We start from the raw sequence: 20,938 nt of genomic DNA on the forward strand, positions 1-20,938 counted from the left end.
GTTAGATGAGGTGACGAGGTGATAGGGGTTCATCTTCTGGGGATCATGAACCAAATGTATCCATCCAACGCTGGCTTTCATCCTCTAAGTCCTGCTGCTGAAACACTGAAGCTATGAAGCTGTCTCTGGGAGGTTCTTTCTTTTTCTTTTTTCTTTGGAGGTCTGCTCTGAGAGGAATTAAGGATTTACATTTTAATTCCGTTCTCCAGAGGACGCACCGAAGCACAACTTGTGTTCCCGTTTAACTCGGCTGCTTATCTTCTTTAATCCTTTTATGCTTTTTTTCCCGGCTGGAGGTTGATCCTCGGTATTATTCTCCAGAAGGATTCCACTAAGAGGACTTATGAACACGAGCTTATTCCTCTGCACGGCGGATCGAGTGGTTTCAGGGTTTAAAGCCACGAACATGAACTCAGGTTGGTCTAAAAAAAAAAACTAAACAACTGAACACGAAGAATCCTTTAGGCTCCTTTAGCGAGACGCTAACGAAGGTGTTGTGCTGAGATTAACGAGGAGGCCTCAGCGGACCAACTGTGGGTCAGAAGGAAATGGAAAGTCATAATAAACCTCCACAATGAGCTTCTTTTTCACTTTAAATCGCCGTCGCCATGACGAACTCTGGCCAGCAGAAACGCTGCCATCGGTGTTTTGGCTGGATTATAGAACCGATTCATCAAATTCAAATTAAGAGATGCCGGTAAACAAAGAGAGCCGGAGCTTTTCAGGAGGATCTGAATGAGTTCCTGAGGTTGGACTCCAGAGTTAAACACAGCTTTGACTTTTACTGAGATTCTTTCAAACAGTGGAGAAAAATGAGCGGTGTGAGTTCCAGGTAGTTTTCTATGAAGCATTTCCAAAGAAAACAGTTAAACAAACACACGTATGTTTATGTGATCCTGATTAAACTGGTTTTCATGTTAGGTAGAGCGGCAACAAGTCGGTAATTCACTGATTTGTTGATCAACAGAACTGATGTCTCTATTATTGATTATACAGAGGAACTGCATGAACAAAAAAAATCTAAATATTTGCTTGTTCCAGGTGATTTAATTCTTTCTGTATCTGTTAGAAGAAACACAACCAGCGTCATTTTTCTACTTTCTTGGTAGCAGCTGAATACTGAAACTAAAAGAGATGCAGGATTAGTTTGGCGTCGTTTCTGTTGCATCGAATCAAGAACAGATATCATAATATTAATGTTCACTGACTTCTTGTTTGAAGACTGTTATGATGAGGACAAAAGAAACTTTCTGTATTTTAAAACTCTCCTCTGTGTTTCGTATCCATAGTTCAGGTTGTTTATTTTGATAGTAAAGTTTTGCGTCTGTTACCGACTGAATTTTAGGATGTTTTCGGATTGAAATACCGAAAAATGTCTCACAGCTGAAACATCATCATGTTTGAAGATCACAAAACCTTTTAATAAATTAAATAAATAACTTTAGGTGCATTATGTTTGTCCACTTTGCTGACTGACTGCAAAACTGTTCTGTAATGTGTGTTAATTAAGTTCATTACGTTTTATTCCATAATTTTTAGTTGTTTTCAAAACTTAAAACCAAATGAAACCAGTCAAACATTTAAAAACTATTCTCCAGTTGCCATTTTTTACACTAAATGTCTCTATTAATAGAAAAAATAACAGCCAGGTTCATCAAATCTGAAATTAATTATTATTTTAACCCAAATTCTCTCCATAATAATGGTCTGTATTGGTCAAATAATCGGAAATCACATCAGCTTGTTTTATCATATCACCTAACTGAATAAAAAGACCTACTACTCAATGGAAAAACAGTTCAAGATTCAGGTTTTCAGAGTTTTTATGTGCCACATGCTCATGCAAAGTGCAATAACATCTTATATAAAGAACAAATCTGTAAAATTAGAGGGGAAAAAGCCACAATATCTTAAATAATGACTTGGAGATGTTAAACTAAAGTGCAGTGCATGTTTATCTCTAGTATTCATTAGCTTATCTCCACTAAAGAATGTGAAATTATCTAAATACTGAAAGCATTCAGCACTTTTTAACCCTTCTAAAGTCTCTGTTGATGTTTTATCATCATGTTCATCCTGATAAAACTCCATCTGCAGCAGGATGAAAGTCGCTTACTAAACACTCATAAAGTTCTCTGCTGTAAACACACAGTTTATAAAAAAAGAAATCAACATTTTTATGAGCTGACAGATTGTCCAAAAACCTCCAATAAAGTCAGACGGATAAAAATGTAACTTTATTTGATAAGCGGTCACACGAGGAAAGCCCCGGAGGAAGACGTAAACGCTGCGTTTCTTATCGCCCGTTCAGTTTTACATCTCGGCAGATTGATGTTGAATTATACAAACGTCCTCCCAAAGTTCTCTCCGGTAAAACGCGAGCCAGATTCCCACGAACAGCAGCAGCTAAAACAGGAAGAAGCTAAAAGTGCATTCAGCCGAGCCGTCAGAGAGGATGGACGTGTTTTAAAAGCAGTGACTGGATCTGTTTTCTCAGTAAGAACTCAGATTCAACCATAAAAATACAAACAGCCTGTTTGGCAGCCTGTTATGACCAAACATATATAGATAAAAAAAAACAAAAAACCAAATACACTCTATAATGCTATTCCTGTTTACACTTATTTAATTAAATGTGCACTACCAAGGTAAAAATGTGCTGATTTATTAGATTTAAGTTGCAAATATTATTGTAATGAGTTGTGTTGACATAATAAAGTTGCATCAACTTAACATTTTGTGTAATTTAAACTCAAATTCCTGCATTAGTTGATTTAAACCTGAGTTAAAGCTGTTGTAAATTGGTGAAATTGGCTTGCTAAGTGATTTTTTTAGTGCTTGATAACTTAAAAATGTGTCTTTATGCTCCCAATTAGAACTGGTATTTTTATAAATACCTTGGATTGCAGAAGAAAACCTAATGCATCCAACTCAATTTGTTGGTAGAACATAATTTCTTTAGAAATTGTCTTTACTCAAAAAGATTGATGCAAACTGTTGCCTGTGAGCTAAAAAAAAGAAAAAAGAAAAATCTAATTTCTTGTTTTGGATCAACTGTTTAAGTTGTAAACATAGAAATGGATTGTTTTTGATGCAATAATGTTGCATTAACTTAATATTGTGTTGGATTTAAAGTCAAATGTCTGCATTAGTTGATTTAAAACTTAATTCAAGTTATAGCAACTCAATAAAATTAGCTTGATAACTGATTTTTCTTCACCTTGAGTTCAGGATTTCAAGTCTCTTCTACCAAATTCTAGACCTTTCTGGTACTAGTTCAGACTGTTAATCAAATTAACTTTCAGCGTAGAGGAAAAGCTAATTCATCCAACTTAATTTGGTTTATTGTTTGAACATAATTTTATCAGTAGTTGTCTGAACTCAAAAAGATTTATGCAAATTGTTGGCTGCAAGCTAAAATATCTAATTTACTGGTTTAAATCAACCATTTAAATATCAAACACTGTTGTAATGGGTTGTTTTGCTATAATAATGTTGCATCAACTCAATATTTTGTGTATTTTGAATAGAAATTTCTACATTAGCAGATTAAAGCCAAATTTAAATTGTAGTGACTCAATAAAATGGGCCTGATAACTTAAGTATTCTTCAGCTTGAGTTCAGGATTTCAAGTCCTCTCATCGAAATACTGGACACACCTGGATAATTATATAAATTTTGTTAATTGAAAAACACCTTTGATTGTCGAAAAAAAGGTAATTCTTGTAATGTAAGGTGTAGTTTGTTGAACATAATTTCATTAGTTGTCAGGACTCAAAAAGACTGAGGCAAACTTGCATTAAACTTTGCTTGACACAGTTTTTTTAGGGTGTGGAAGATCTTTTGATATCAGATGATGCTAAAAAAACAAAGCAGAGCAATATTATTACGTCTGTGGTGACTTTTCAGAAAGAAAAGATCGAGCTAAGATAATGTTCCAGCTCCAAATGTCAGAAAAATGCATTATCTCTCATTCTTTACAGTTAAAGGTTTATACAGAACACAGCAGATGCTCAGGTTTAACAGAATTAGGATGAACTTTATTGAAACTTCCTGATGTAACTAACAGAGGCTAACGGGGGAATAAACAACATGCTGCTGCAGAATCCATGAAAAAAACAGGCAAACGTCCAATAGCAGAAGTCAAAAGAATCACCGAGCAACAAGCAGAAAGCAAACTCAGAATAAATACTCAAAGGACAGCGCTGAGTGGCTTTTCTGTCTGTAAATCAGAAACATGGTCTTTCAATTGCAGAGATCTTATTTCTTCATTTCACATGTTGTAATGTTTCCCTCGAAACCCTCCAACATCCCCCAGTCGGACAGAAATCTGCTCTTCTCCTCTGAACTGTTTGTCTGCACTCAGATATTTGGTTTCTGCGTTAATGTTCTGCATCGTCAGGATGCTGCTGTTCGCTTAGAAAAGCTTCTGCACAAGAACCATGTAAAAACCAAAAGCCGTAACCAGCAAAATGCCTTTGTTAACTAATGAAATCATCACTGTCTCCCTGCAAGTACATCACTTTACTTTGTAGTTTGGTAATTATATACAAATGCAAGCTCCTATTTTTGACCAAAAATAATGACAACAAACCAGAACCTGCAGTTTCTTCTTTGAGATGTTTTTTCAATATGTTGTTCAATGGAAAAGAATTTTTCTTTCTAATGTAGGTCAACTTTATTAATACGGTTTATAGGGTTTCGTATGTTTTTTCATATTATGCAACAGCTAAAGAAATCTGTAAGAATATTTTCCACACACTTGTAATTATCTGTTGACATGCAGGAGAAATTGCACTATAAATGATGTAGCTGATGAATGAAACGGCCTTTAGCCTTTGAAACAACACTGGAGGTCTAACTGTAGCTAAGCTAATGAGCTATGCAAGCAAAAGTTAGCTTCTCAAGCCAGGTACTGGTCTTTAAACTACAGTTCTAGTACTACTATTGTTAACTGTCCCATACAGGTAGCATGGCAGTCATGTTGAAATTATGCGAGCATGCTACCAGAACTACGTAGTACTTTGGTAATTCTATACAAATTCAAACTGGACTTTCAAACTTTTCCCTATTCAATCCTCCACTGGTGTACATACTGTGTATAATATTATTATCATATGATGAATTTTAACTCAAAACGTATGACAACTAACCAGAACCTGCAGTTTATTCATGCAAGTTTTTCTTACTAATGTAGGTCAACTTTATTAATACCAAATTTAGGGTTTCTTAATATTATGCAACAGCTCAAGAAATCTGTAAGAATATTTTCCATAGACTTGTAATTATCTGTTCACATGCAGGAGAAATTGCACCGTAAATGATGTAGCTGATGAATGAAACAGTCTTTAGCCTTTGAAACAACACCAGCAGTTCTAACTGTAGCTAAGCTAATTAGCTGCATAAGCTAAAGATAGCAGCTCAATCCAGATGCTGGTTTGCATACTGTAGTTCTAGTACTATTATGTTCATTGCCCTGTATATGTAGAATGGTAACCATGCTGAAGTCAATCAGTTTACATTATAAAGTGTTATGCTAATGTTAGCATGCTAGCATAACTACATATCTGACAGTTGCTGGTTCAGTTTTTGCTCAAGTTTCTGTAGACTTGATGCTCGCTCATGATCTTAGATGAGGGCCAGCACAATGCCATTACCACTGATGCTCCACCAATCGATTTCTTTGTCTCGCTCTCCTTTTTCTCATCTCTTGTCAACACAATGCCTTAAGAAGATGACGAAACTTTATTGTTTGGGACAGGAACTCAACTCCAGTCCTGAGGGAACAATCCACTAGTTTCCATAAGAGAACCGTGGCCTCAGATTTGGAGTTGATGACTCTCATCCTGTCTCAGTGTATGCTGAAGATCACGGTCTGATGAAACAAACAGAACCACATCATCTGCAAAAAAGGAAATATTAAGACTGCTTTGAGATCCTGCTTGTATAAGACAAGAGGAAACACTACTGGAACCATGTTTGACTTTGTCTGTATGGTGTTTTTAAAATGCTGGGAGACACAACATGAGAAAAATGAAACACAGGTTCAGATTGGTAGAGGTTTCATATCTCACAAATCAAAAGAACCAATTGGGTCAACTGCATTTTTGTTCTTCTTTAGGCATTGTTTTAATGATGTCTTGTTGGATTATTTCAATATTACATCTTGTCATGGTGTAGCTGGAGTTGTTTTATAGTGTTTGAGGAGAGCTGTAGGAGAGCTGAAGGAACACTTCATAGATCTGCACATCTAGGATTCTTTAATAGAAGGGTTTTTAGGAGTTTAAAGCAGAAACATCCCAACCCTGACAGGCCTAGCATCCAGTTATGGCTGCTAAGGTTATTTTTCTTTTGTCTGACTGTGTTTTTCTGTGTTTTTTTCTCAGAAGTGATGTGTAGTTTTAATTTTACTCGCTCCAGGTTGCCCTGCGTTGGCGATTATCTCCCACTTAGTTTCCTTTGGACTTAGTTTCTGGCGCCTCGGTCTTCTGGACACCAACAAAGTACGTCAAGCGAAGACAAGCATTCGGAGAGCAAACATGCTTTTTTGTGTCTCGGCCAGTCTGGGCTATTCAGAGGTTTGTTATCTCGGGTCGCCTTTATGTGTTCATTCTTGCTCCCACACAGAACTTTCTGATATCGCTGGACGTCAAACACGCTCTGGCCCACATAGCATGACTGTTAGCATGTGTAGGCAGCAGAAAACGGCCAGTAAACATGTGCATAATGCAGTTTATGGACATACCGCATATCACACAGCGATAGAAGTACACGAACACTCTTCACTGTACACAGATCTGGATGTTTTGAACACTTGAACGGCAAAGGAATGTTGAAACTGGGCCAGAAATGGGACAGCTGTGTCTCCCTGAATCGCAGACTTTAATGGAGCGTCCATAACAAGGACTCGACCTCCGACCTCCAGCGCTGCGTTTCCTCGCTCCACTCCGTCTTCTGGTTTAATGATAAAGACACATTCCTTCTTCACCCCCGCCGTTCCTGCTTGGATTTCACTTTTGTTTTCCTGAAAACATAACAGCGGGGATAGAGACATGCTGCATATGAAAATATGAAATGCAGGCAGATGGGGACGGTGTAATGTAATGGAGACACATGGAGGAAAGACGGAACATAAATATCACAGGCAGGAGTAAAAACTAAATTGCTTCCTCTGCGCTACGATGTTGGGAAACAACTTTTCACGTCATTCAAGAATCTGTACAAAAATCACTGAGTAATGTCATTTGTTAAAGCCAAAAACATCAAGTCTGATGATAAAAATATCTCTGTTCAGGTGTACATCCAACAGTTTCAACTGAAACGACGACAACTAGCAACTGCTGGATGAAACTCCAGTTTTATGCAGGAAAAAGGACAATGGAGGGTTTGTTGAGCCTATTCAATTAAATTTATGTTGTTCACAGCAAAAAAAATGGTTCTTATCCTCCAAAAACTCAAACAATCAGGATTTGTCTTCTCTGAGTTGAATCAACCAGCACTGAGATCCACAAAGCAGTTTTAAAGGCTGCTCAGAAAAATATTTAAATAGAGTGTTATGGAGGGTAAATGTAGCATTAGAGGGTAAATGTAGCGTTAGAGGGGAAATGTAGCATTAGACGGTAAATGTAGCATTAGAGGGTAAATGTAGCATTAGAGGGTCAATGTAGTGTTTGAGGGTAAATGTAGCGTTAGAGGGTAAATGTAGTGTTAGAGGGTAAATGTAAAATTAGAGGGTAAATGTAGCATTAGAGGGTAAATGTAGCATTAGAGGGTCAATGTAGTGTTTGAGGGTAAATGTAGCGTTAGAGGGTAAATGTAGTGTTAGAGGGTAAATGTAAAATTAGAGGGTAAATGTAGCATTAGAGGGTAAATGTAGCATTAGAGGGTAAATGTAGCGTTAGAGGGTAAATGTAGCATTAGACGGTAAATGTAGCATTAGAGGGTAAATGTAGTATTAGAGGGTAAAAGTAGTGTTAGATGGTAAATTTAGAGTTAGAGGGTAAATGTAGCATTAGAGGGTAAATGTAGCATTAGAGGGTAAATGTAAAATTAGAGGGTAAATGTAGCATTAGAGGGTAAATGTAGTGTTAGAGTGTAAATGTAGTACTGGAGGGTAAATGTAGCATTAGAGGGTAAATGTAGCATTAGAGGGTAAATGTAGTGTTTGAGGGTAGATGTAGTATTGGAGGGTAAATGTGGTGTTAGAGGGTAAATGTAGCGTTAGAGGGTAAATGTAGCGTTAGAGGGTAAATGTAGTGTTAGAGGGTAAATGTAAAATTAGGGGGTAAATGTAGCGTTAGAGGGTAAATGTAGTGTTAGAGTGTAAATGTAGGGTTAGAGGGTAAATGTAGTGTTAGAGGGTAAATGTAGTGTTAGAGGGTAAATGTAAAATTAGAGGGTAAATGTAGTGTTAGTGTAAATGTAGTACTGGAGGGTAAATGTAGCATTAGAGGGTAAATGTAGTGTTAGAGGGTAAATGTAGCATTAGAGGGTAAATGTAGTGTTAGAGGATAAATGTAGTGTTAGACGGTAAATGTAGCGTTAGAGGGTAAATGTAGCATTAGAGGGTAAATGTAGCATTAGAGAGTAAATGTAGTGTTAGACGGTAAATGTAGCGTTAGAGGGTAAATGTAGTATTAGAGGGTAAATGTAGAGTTAGAGGGTAAATGTAGTTTTAGAGAGTAAATGTAGTGTTAGACGGTAAATGTAGCGTTAGAGGGTAAATGTAGCATTAGAGGGTAAATGTAGCATTAGAGAGTAAATGTAGTGTTAGACGGTAAATGTAGCGTTAGAGGGTAAATGTAGTATTAGAGGGTAAATGTAGAGTTAGAGGGTAAATGTAGTTTTAGAGAGTAAATGTAGTGTTAGACGGTAAATGTAGCATGAGAGGGTAAATGTAGTGTTAGAGGGTAAATGTAGCATGAGAGGGTAAATGTAGTGTTTGAGGGTAGATGTAGTATTAGAGGATAAATGTAGTGTTTGAGGGTAAATGTAGCATTAGAGGATAAATGTAGTGTTCCATGGTTGCTCAGAAAAATATCTACAATGGAGTAAGAACTTTATTCTACCCTGAATGAAGTTCTACAGGGATGGCTCTTCTAGTCGGAACATGCATGAGGGTTTTAAGACTCATTAACCCCTGATCAGACGGTTGACGGGTAATTCAGGTACCAGGAAGAAACAAGAAATGAAGCAAATCTGTTAATATCTCAGTTTCTTTTGGAGAAGCCCAGCAGTGAGAACAAAATTGCTAAATCAGCAGAGTGTTCTTTTACATTTTCAGTTTGCATTGGTGCGATATCTTCTAGTTTTTGCATCATGTCTTTAAGAGTGAACGAGATGTAAATTCTGTTACCTCCCCAAGTTTGCGAGGGTCCGTGTGCACACTAAAATTTGCGATCACGCCATCTGTACACGCTGCAAACACGGCAACGAAACAAACGCAGCTCCTTCTCCTGCATCCACACCTTTACAATTCATTAGGAAGAGAGCTGTAAGTCAAACAGTCACTCCAGGACATTAGAGCAGCTTTGATTTGTAGCTTCGTGGTTTTCCATCCATCCAAGCCGTAAATTCTCCAGAAATCCTGTGCTACGTCCGCCAACTGTCCTCAACACACTTCAGGAATAAGTTTCTCCTCCCAATCCAACTCATTTAATATTTAGTTTCTGCTAAAATACAGCCCCATTATGACACCATTTCCTGCTAACAGACAGTTCAGAGGGTAAATGTAGTATTAAAGATTAAATGTAGCATCAGAGGTTAGATGTAGCTCTAGAGGCTAAAGGTAGTATTAGAAGGTAAGTGTAGCACAAGCTCCAACAGATGTAGAAAACCTGTTTCCACTTCATGATGTCAGTAAATGCATTGTAGGTCAGCTGTAGTACCTGGTTGTTCCATCAGTTTATAATAATTTAGTAACAGTTTAATAGAGACCAGAGGAAGTGTCACCCAGAGTACAGTTCATGTTGTCAAGCAGAGAGCATTGTGAGAGTTTGGTTAGCAATGGGCACCATGGTATAGACTTCTGTGATGATTAATGACCTCCAACATGAACTAATGTGCTTAAAATTAAGTGGGATCAACTAGGGCAGCGATTTTATGCCCAAATCAGGGGACTGAATCTGTGATGTTAGTGCAGGAAATATGTTAATTTTACTCAAGATGTGTTATTGGTTAATTACAGATTAGCTGATAAGAAAAAATAAGCCTCAGTTGATCCAGATTCTGATCTTTGAGACTGGATTCTAACATTTCCTTTCGGAACTATTACAGAAAAACACAATTAATGAATGCAAATCTAAGCACTAAAACACATGCCATGATTACTAAACTTGAAATATTGGCAGTAATATGTTAAACTATATTCCTAATTTTAAGTTCTTGGAAGATTTGAGGTCTCCATAAACATCTAATCTGTTTAAATGAGGTTGAATGAGGCCATAAAAACACCTAGAGTCGTGTTGGCTAGCAGAGAGCAATGTTTAGCTATCAATGGGCACCATGACAAAGACTTCTGTCATGATTAATGACCTCCAACCTGAGCAAACCTGCTTAAAACCAAGCACCCAGCATATACCCAGCAGGCCCAAATCAGATGACTAAATCTGTAATAACAGTGCAGGATAAATGTCAATTTTACTCCATTTGTGATGTCAGTTAATCATAGATTACGATTAATTTAGTAAGCAGTTCAAAATGAGCATCTCTAGCATGCTAATGCTAATAATGTTCTCCCTTTATAATGTTTGTGATGGCAGATGTAAGCACGATGAAACTAATAATAAAAAAATGACTTGATTGATCCAGATTCAGACCATTTCTTCTTTCTTCTAGAGCATTGGAGGAGCTTAGCTAACAACGGGCACCATGACAAAGTCTTCTGTGGTGATTAATGACCTCCAATGAGACCTAATGCACTTCAGGCCAACGTGGTAGAACCAAGACATAAACTTTATGTCCCAGTGGCTCAAATTATTTGTGCTATTAGGCTAATGCTAATTAAGTTCCCCCTTTAGGATGTGTGTACAAATACATTTAATGTATACAATAAAATACATGCCATGATTATTAAACTTGAAATATTGGCAGTAGTATGTTCATTTACATTCCTAATTTAAATTTTTGGATGATTTGATGCCTCTATAAACATTTAATCTGCCTTAATGCAGTTGAATGAGGCCATAAAAACACCCAGAGTCATGTTCACTAGCAGGGAGCATTGTTTAGCTAGCAACGGGCAGCATGACAAAGACATCTGTGATGATTAATGAGCTCCAACCGGAGCTTACGCGCTTAAGATCAACTTGGATCAACCAGGACAGTGATTGTCTATCCCAGTGGTCCAAATTGTTTGTAATATTAAGCTAACATTAATGCTAATTAAGTTCTCCTGTTATGACATGTGTACAAAAGCATTTAATGTATGCAATAAAAAACATGCCAGGATGACTTAACTTGAAGTATTGGCAGTAATATGTTAAACTATATTCTTAATTTTAAGTTATTGGATGATTTGATGCCTCTATAAACATCTAATCTGCCTTAATGAAGTTGAATGAGGCCATAAAAACACCCAGAAACCTCCAGTGGAAATGTAGCACCTGTCGCCGTGCAGCAGATAAATTAAACACACACCTTTGGACGAGTTTTCAGCGTCGACGAGAAGGCCGGCCGGTCGCTCACATGCCTGTAAGCTGATCCCCCCGAGCCGAGCACATCCTCCGGATCACACAGTCGCATTCCTGCAGCGCTGCGAGGGGCTGGTTCAGCTGCAGAGCAATAAGAGCGAGCAGAGCAGCGCTGCAGCCAGACGGACCAGGGGAGGTCTGACGACAGCAGCTCCTTCTCAGAGCTCAGAACTGATCTGCAACCACAGCCTCACTCTGAAAGTTTGGAAACGCAGCATGGCAGGAACGTCCAGGAGGTCCAGGATGGAGGGCTGCAGGTCCACAGTGTTGTAGCTCACAGAAGAGGAGCACATTTGAGGACTGAGTTCACCTGTGGTTTCTGATTCTGATATGATGCCGTGGAGCCACTTTGGTCGGCAGCTGCTGTCGCTGGCGGCTCTTCTGGTGATTGTAAACTGTGGAGGAGATCAGCGGAGGGAAAGCAGCAGCAGCAGCAGCAGCAATAACAACTACAGCAACAGGCGCTTCCATAAGATCCAGCATGGCCAGTGCACCTACACCTTCATCCTGCCCGAAGCCGACGGGGCTGCCGGGTCCTGCAGAGAGGCCAAAGCCAGCAGCAGCAGCTCCCAGTACGATGCCAACTCTCTGCAGAGAGACGCTCCGCCGGAACCCGAGTTCCCCAACCAGAAGATCCAGCAGCTGGAGCACATCATGGAGAACTACACCCAGTGGCTGCAGAAGGTAAGAGCCAGGTGATCGGCCGGCGTCCTGACGTCACGGAGGAGCTTCACGTGAACGCTCTGCTGCACGAGTGTGTCTCTGAAGCGGCGTGTTTGCTGGGATGTTTGTGTTTCTGAGGCTGTGTGGTCCGTTCTTTTTTTGGTTCGAGCCTCTCCAGTCGAGATGTTTGTGTGTTTGTTCTACGAGATGCTAAAAGTGGAGAACGTGTTTGGAAATGAAGAGTTGCTCAAGCTGCTGTCGCTGCTCTGCTCCTGATAACGTGATCATTTGAGAAAGCAGCTTCTGGGAAAAAGAATAAAAGCATTTAGAGAGGACAATTCTCCCTGATTTGTTACGTAACTCTGGACTTTTTGCTCACGGTGTCACACAGATGTCTGAGTTAGCGGATTCCAGGGACGTCTAGTCATTCTGTCAAACACTTTCTATTTCTGCTGCTTCCTTTCTATTTTTTCTGCATTTCTTTGTAGTTTCTGCATCTTTATTTCTATTTTTTGCTGTTTTGTTGCTTTTTTCTGCTGATTTCTTCCTACTTTCTACTTCTTTGTCTATTTTCTGCAGCTTTCTATTTCTTGCATCTTGTATTTCCTGCACCTTTCTTTCTAATTTTTGCTGCTTTCTTTCTGTTTTCTGTTGCTTTCCTTCAGTTTTTCACTGTTTTCTTTCTATTCTTTGTAGTTTTTTGTCTATATTCTGCAGCTTTCTTTATATTTTTTGCAGTTTTCTTTCTATTTTCTGCTGATTTCTTGCTATTTTCTTCAACTTCCTTTATATTTTTGGTGCTATTCCATTTTTTTGCAGCTGTCTCTCTCAAGTTTCCTGCTTTCTTTCTATTTTTGCAGTTTTTTTCATTTTCTGTTGCTTTATTTCAGTTTTTCAAAAACAGTTTTCTGCTGATTTCTTTCTATTTTGTTCTACTTTCTTTCTACTTTCTTTTTTCAGATTTCTTTTGATTTTCTGCAGCTTTCTTTTTTGCAGTTTGCTTTCTATATTTTGCTGCTTTCTTTCTGTTTTGCATTTTTTTAATTTTCTACAGCTTTTTTCAATTTTTTACAGCGTTCTTTCTGTTTATTGCAGCTTTTTCTATTTTTTTTTGCTGCTTTATTTCTGTTTTTGCAGTTTTCTTTCCATTTTTCTGTATTTGTCTTTCTACTTTTGCAGTTTTCTTGTTATTTTCTGCAGCTGTCATTCTATTTTTGCAACTTTCTTATATTTTTTGCAGTTTTCTTCTATTTTTTGCACTTTTCTTTTGTTTTCTGCAGCTTTTGGTTGATTTTTTTGTAACTTTCTTTCTATTTTTTGCAGATTTCTGTCAATTTTCTGCAGCTTTCTTTCCTGCTTTGTAGTTTTCTTTCCATTTTTCTGCAGCTTTCATTTTATTTTTTGCAGATTTTTTTCTCTTTTCTGAATCTTTCTTTGTATTTTTATCAGATTTTTTTCTTTTTTGTAGTTTTCTTTCCATTTTTCTGCAGCTTTCATTCTATTTTTTTTGAAGATTTTTGTCTCTTTTCTGCAGTTTTCTTTGTATTTTTATAAGATTTTTTCTTTTTTGTAGTTTTCTTTCCATTTTTCTGCAGCTTTCATTCTAGTTTTTGCAGATTTTTCTGTTTTCTGCAGTTTTCTTGGTATTTTTATAAGATTTTTTTCTTTTTTGTAGTTTTCTTTCCATTTTTCTGCAGTTTTGATTCTATTTTTTGCAGATTTTTTTCTCTTTTCTGCGTCTTTCTTTGTATTTTTATAAGATTTTTTTCTTTTTTGTAGTTTTCTTTCCATTTTCTGCAGCTTTCTTAGAGTTTTTTCCTGAGTAAACCCCACAGATGTCCAGTCGAGCAGCGCTGCTCGTCGCTCACTGAGGTATTTTCATGTCAGTCACCCTTTTCTCCAGCAGGCTTCTCTTTAATGGCCGGAAGTGAGAGATTCCCAGGAGACGCAGAGAGAAGGAAAAGACGAAACGCTCTCTTTATTTATTCAAGTCCTGCAGTTTAACTGGAAAATCCAGACTAGCATAACAGTTTCGTTTTGTTATTGTTGTTGTAAAATTCCTGTTAAATTCCTCCTGAGCAGCGAAATGGACTGAGATCCTCAGAGGTGTTTACTGAGTTCAGATATGGTTGTGCTGTTAACTCTTGATATTATTTGGCAGAGTTTGTGCTTTTTTTTAAGCTTCGAGTCTCCAAATAAAAGCGAGACTTTCTCAGAGGAACTCCAATCAAACAAACAAATGTCCAGATTGGTGTCTGCTGCTGCTCGCTGTAAAATCAGATTAGCAGCTCCAGTCTGTGATTAATAGCTCAAAGCTTTTGGTTTATTTCGTCTCTAAAACATTTGAAACTCAGATAACAGCTGATGGATTACCTGAGCTCCATTGATACCTCAGTCAGTCCAGAATTGGAGGATATTTGGGCTTCTAAAATGAGTTGAAATTAGAACAAAATGATTTGAAAGTCGTCCAGATCTTCTTACAATTTGTCCAAAACTCCTAAAGTTATCCTAAGTCCCTTGACATGTTCCCATTATCCAAATCTGTTTAAAATTTGTCCTCAAATTCATCCAGAATGACTCAAAATGTGTCTAAATCTGTCTAAATGCATGTGAAATGAGTTTAAATTTGTCCAAAATAACTGGGAACAAATCCAAATCAACTCAAAGTTTGTCCAACACATCCATTTGTCCCAAATCCCTTGAAACATTTCCATTATAAACTGATGCTTGTCTTGAAAGTTCTGCTAAATAACTCCAAATTCATCTAAAATGACTCAAAATCGGCCAAAAATACATGTGAAATGAGTTAAAATTCGTCCAAATTACTTAAAACTCATCCAAATTCATGTAGAATTTGTCCTAAATAATGCCATACTCACCAAAATTACTCAAAATGTGTCTAAATCTGGCTAAAGTGCATGTGAAATATGTAGAAATTAGTCCAAAATGACTTGAAACCCATCCAGATCCATTTAGTATTTTCCCAAAACACACAAAATCTTCCTAAATCCCTTGAAATGTTTCCATTATGAGTTGATACTTGTTTCAAATGACATGAAATTTTTCCTAAAGTACTCAAAATTCATTCGAAATGATTAAAAAGTGTCTAAAATATTTGCAAAATGAGTCGAAATGACTTGAATCTCATCCAAATCCACTTAAAATGTATCTTAAATAACTCAAATTTCATCCAGAATGCCTCAAAATTCATCTAAATCTGTCTAAAGACAAGTAAAATGAGCCTAAATCAGTCCAAAATTACTTGAAACTCATCCAAAACCACTTAAAATTTGTCCAAAACACATTAATTTGTCCAAAATCTCTTGAAATATTTCTATTATGAGTTGGTACTTTTCCAAATGACTTGAAATTTGTCCTAAATTACTCCAAATTCATAAAAAATCTGTCTAAAATACATGCAAATTGAATCAAAATTAGTCCAAAATGACTCGAAACTCATCCAAATCTACTCAGAATTTGTCCAAAACACATCCCTTGAACTTTTCCTTTATAAGTTGGCATTTGTTCCAAATCACTTCAAATTTGTAATAAATAACTCAAAATTCATCCACAATGACTCAAAATGTGTCTACATCTGTCTAAAATACATGCAAAATGAACTAAAATTAGACCCAAATTACTTCAAGTCCATCCAAATCTACTTAAATTTGCCCAAAACACATCCAGTTGTTCCAAATCCCTTGAAATATTTCCATTATGAGTTGGTGCTTGTTCCAAATGACTTGAAATTTGTCATAAATTACTCAAAATTCATAAAAAATGAGTCAAAATTTGTCTACATCTGTCTAAATACATGTAAAATGACCCTAAATTAGTCCAAAATGACTTGAAACTTGTTCAAAACCACTTAAAATGTGTCCAAAACACATTAATTTGTCCAAAATCTCTTGAAATATCTCCATTATGAATTGGTACTTGTTCCAAATGACTTGAAATTTGTCCTTAACTACTCAAAATTCATCAATAATGACTCAAAATTTGTCTAAATCTGTCTAAAATACATGCGAAATGAGTCAAAATCCATCCAAAATGACTCTAAACTCATCCAAATCTACACAGAATTTGTCCTAAATATTCTTTCCCCCTAGTTTTTTTAGATTTGGTCTCAGGATAAGAACATTTACACAACAACTGCATGTTTTAACATTTTGAACGTGGATTATCTGAAACGTCCTCCAGCTCTGGAACGATCCACCTCCAGTCAATCAGTCCCTAAACTCAGCGTCTGCTTCTCATTTACTCCCACAAAGTCAACTTTTCACTCCTCGGCTTGGCGGAAACGCTCATTTCTCACCAACGGAGCGGCTCTGGCTGCGAGATGTTGACTGAGCTGTTAATTAGGGAGCGATGGAGGCTAATTCAGAGCATCGCGGTGAGAAATGCGTCTGGACGGGGAGGGAGTTTAGGATTACAGGGACGGAATCTGTGCCGCATCAGCTTATCGGTGGCCACTTTATCTCAGGAATTCAAGGTTTACCGGAGCAGATTTTACATTTTGCTCATTTAAAACACCTTTAACTGATGAAAACCTCTCAGCTTCCAAAAGCAATCGGCGTGTCAGAGAAGGCCGGAGGTGAATAAAGGAGGCTCTATGTTTGCTCAGTGGACCTCATCGCTCTGTGATAGTACGAGTGATACTAAGAAAACAACTGAAGCTCTGACTAATGAGCCTCTGGGATGACTCTGTGGAGTGAAAACGTCGACCTGTGCAGCTCAGATATTCTAAAATCTAAAGCCTCCATCTATCAGTGCAGGTAAAAGCTGTGATGTCGCAGTAAAACAGAGGGCAGAAGGTATTTCAGAGGCTAATTGCGCTGCGTGGGGGAACATCGGGATGCAGTTAACATTTTTCATTGGTCAGAAGATTAAATCCGTCTTCATCACGCCGGCCTTTTCTGACCGCCTGATGAAAGACGAGGCCGATAGCAGGCCGACCGAGCGGCCGGTGATGCAGCAAACAGCTGTCCTCCACCGAGCCGAGTTAACGTTTACGGACCCTGATAACATTCCTGACCAGTCAAAGGTGGCCGGTGTTTGTTCAGGGATTACTGCTGCCAGGTGAGGAGCCTCGACGAGTGGCAAGTCTGCAGGAATAAAGGCAAGAAAAGGAAACCAAAAATCTACAGAAAAAAGCAGAATGGGTTCGGTTTTAGAGATCTGTTGAGCGAGTAATGAAAAACGTTTGATGTGATCTCACCAGAAGAGAAAGAAAGCCACTGGTGGGTTAGAAAGTCATGCTCTCCATTAAAATAAAACACCAAAGTCAAACTATTTACCAGCCAGAAGCTATAAAAACAGAAACAACTGTTGGATTTTTAATAAATTCTAATCATAAAATTGTGATATTTCATCAGAAAGAATTTTTTGCCTCTCATTTGAAAATTTGCCAAAATTCCATCGTTTACTCAAACCCGATTCTGTAAAAAACAAAAAATTCTGTGTTCTTTTACGCAACTGAAGACATCATTAGTGACTGGCTGCAACCAATTTTCACATGATAAGAATTCAGGGATTTTCCATCCTAACTGCAGGCAGTGCTTTTGAAATCTGGTTTATCAGACGTTAAATCAAAACTATTTGATGTGATCTCAACAGAAGAGAAAAAAGTCCCTGGTGGGTTTGGAATTCATGCTATCTTTAAAAAAACACCAAAGTTAAACTATTTATCAGCCAGAAAGTTTAAAAACAGAAACAGCTGTTGGATTTTTATCTTTAAACTGCTCATTATTGCTGTTTCTTTATCAAATCTAGTCTTAAAAGCGTGATATTTCATCAATTTATTCTGCATCACATTTAAAAATTAGCCAAAAATACACACATTGTTCGAACATGATTCTGTAAAAAACAAAAAATTCTGTGGTATTTTATGCAACTGAAGACATCATTAATGATTTGGCTGTAACCAACAATCACATGACAATAATTCTGTGATTTTTCAGCTGAACTGCAGACAGTGTTTACACAGAGCAGAGAGGAGAAAGATAAAAATAAAAGACAAGGCGGTTGAATCTTTTTTAGGTTTTTGAAATCAGAAGTAAAAGCAATAAATCAAAAACACCTCCAGGAGAGCGTCTCATCGACCAACAGCAGGTCGTAGATCTGACAGTGGAAGACTTTCAGGACTGAATTCCAACAATGTGTTCGCTGCTGCAACCTGCACATCTGTTCTCAGAATGATATCACGCAAAATACATGAGATAGCAAAACACAAACAGGTTTATTTCTGCAGCACCTCATCACACATGGAGGGTACTCAAAGTTCTTTACTGGAAAATATTTTTAAAAAGTTTAATAAAGTGCACACAGATTTTATAGAATAACTGAAAACAACTGACTAAAACAGCAAAAAAAAAAAGAAAAAGGATGATGAATAAATTATTGCTCAAGTAAATAAAAGTAGAGGCAGGAAGTAAAGTTCACCTCAAACTTATAGCAAAATCTGCATTCCGCATCCTATTTTTCTTTTTCTGCCGTCAGTTGCACCATCTGACGAAATATTTTGTGAAGCCTGATAGAGAAACTCGACTGTTGTTAGCATTAAAGCTACAGAGAATTAGCTGCATCTGAACCAGGAAGTTGGACAACAAGTTTCCACAATGTCACAGCAGCTTAAATGCTAATACTTTTGAAGTATCTACAACAAAAAAAGACACTAGAATCCAGAAAAAATGACTTTTTAGAGGTGAATTTGTGTCCTGACATTGGCTAGCATAGCGCTGCTAACGGCTTGTACACAAAGTTAGCCACAGGGAAGGAGAAATATCTGCAAATATCAAGTTTGGATTAAAGGTCGCCTCACAAAATACATGTTGGCATGAAAATATTGTCATTTTTGCATGAAGTTCCCACGATTTGACACAGATTTGGTTTCTTGTTCAGAGAAATACGCCTGATCCTTGATGTATAGCATCTATCAACACGTTCTAATAATGCAAAATACTTAATTAACTGTGACAAATAACAATTAAAAAGACTCTGAGCTCCAGTTTCTTTCTCAGCACAATGTTAGCTTGAAAACATGATTCTTTCACCCCCATCACTCACTGCCAGATTTCACTTTTTACCTCCAACAGCAGGTCAAACATGCAGCTATCAATAATCATTACACATTTATGAACACAATGAGTTTAAAACAGATGTTTGTTTTAGTTTAAGCCCATCCAATGCTGTTATAAAATCCAGAACTGTGACCATATTCCTGTAGCTAATGGCTAATTCTGAGGTTTCCTGGCTGTAAAACCTGTTTCTGTTTGTTTCTTTTGAGGATCATGCAGTTCTGGTTTAGAGAAACTTGTTCCACGTGTTCGTCTCTTTATAATCCGTCATTCTGATGCTGTTGTTTGGAAGTTGGCTTCAGGCAGTTTGTTCAAAGAGTGTCTTTAAGTCTTTACAACAATCACAACTGTTGGGCAGCCTGAGTGTAGAAAAGAGGAAGTGAGAAGATCAGAACTGCAAGCAGGAGCCAAAGTAGTGCACAAAAGAAGGTTTGGTTCAACATTTCTTCATGGTTGTTTAGATCCTCAGAGCTTCAATAAAAAGCACCTGGACTTCTCTTCTTGTGGTTCTTGAGGATGTTCCACCTTCATCCAAGAAGCTTCTTCAGTTCCAACCGACTGATTCAGAGTCACCGATGTCTCCCAGGTATAAGAAAGTTAAACTGACTGAACAAATTAAAGACGAATCTGAAGAATTAAGAACCAACTTTTGGCACAAATCTGAGACATTTTTTCCCTCAATAACATGCCAGTGATAGCCATTAACCACCGCAGAAGTCTTTGTCATGGTGCCCATCGCTAGCTAAACTCCCACAATGCTCTCTGCTTGCCAACATGAACTGCCTGTGGTCCTAAATGACACCCAAAACAACAAAAGCAAGAAACAAAACCGCAATAACAAGACACAGAATCACATAGAGAAGATCCAAAAATTACAAAAATACATGCAAAGTGAGACAAAATGACAGAAATGAGACACAATATGACAAAAAAGTATGCAAAATGACAAGAAGAACACACAAAGAGAAATATTTGATAAATGAGACACGAAACTACAAAAACAAGATACGAAATCAGAAAAAAATAGATAGCTACACTCCCACAATGGTCTCTGCCTGCCAGCATGAACTGTGTAATGAAAAGTTAAATGGATCAGAAATAAATACGAATCTGAATAACTAACGACTGGATACCAGCTTTTGGCACAAATCTGAGACATTTTTACCAACAATTACATGGAATTATGGGAAATCTTGGTGTAATGTGTCGTTTTTCAGTGCAGTTTAACGATAACTGTGGGGTTAAACTGAAGGGTCATCAGCTTAAGTCGCCACGGCTGGAAGTTTAGTTGTTTTGAGGGGTTTAAATGTGTGAATTTTAATATTTCACCTCTGTAACTTTGTCAGATTCACAATGAACAATATCCCACTGAACTTTAAATCTCACTGATGTTATCCATGTTCTCTTTAAAAAAAATCACTGAAGTTACATCATTTATCAGCCAGAAACTGTAAAAACATGAAGAATTGTTCCCTTTTCTACTTTCTGACAGTCATTAAGATGAAATTT

The 20,938-nt window shown here is 37.4% G+C and overlaps 1 protein-coding gene and 1 long non-coding RNA gene across 2 annotated transcripts in view; one reads left to right on the forward strand and one right to left on the reverse strand.

The window, feature by feature from the left end:
* Window positions 1-4,018: 4,018 nt before the first annotated feature.
* On the reverse strand, window positions 4,019-11,783 carry LOC110963462 (uncharacterized). The gene is made up of 2 exons (XR_002596524.2): window positions 11,638-11,783; window positions 4,019-7,024 (listed from the first exon to the last, which is right to left on the reverse strand). It is a non-coding gene; the product is annotated as an uncharacterized LOC110963462 (long non-coding RNA).
* Window positions 11,784-11,804: 21 nt separating this feature from the next.
* Window positions 11,805-20,938, forward strand: part of angpt1 (angiopoietin 1) — a 93,706-nt gene continuing 84,572 nt past the window's right edge. The window contains exon 1 of the mRNA XM_022211840.2: window positions 11,805-12,374. Coding sequence (XP_022067532.2) covers window positions 12,021-12,374 — 354 coding nt within the window. The 5' untranslated portion in view covers window positions 11,805-12,020. The remainder of the gene's footprint in view (window positions 12,375-20,938) is intronic.

The sequence above is a fragment of the Acanthochromis polyacanthus genome, chromosome 11, assembly GCF_021347895.1.
Source record: "Acanthochromis polyacanthus isolate Apoly-LR-REF ecotype Palm Island chromosome 11, KAUST_Apoly_ChrSc, whole genome shotgun sequence".
Classification (NCBI taxonomy): Eukaryota; Metazoa; Chordata; class Actinopteri; family Pomacentridae; genus Acanthochromis; species Acanthochromis polyacanthus.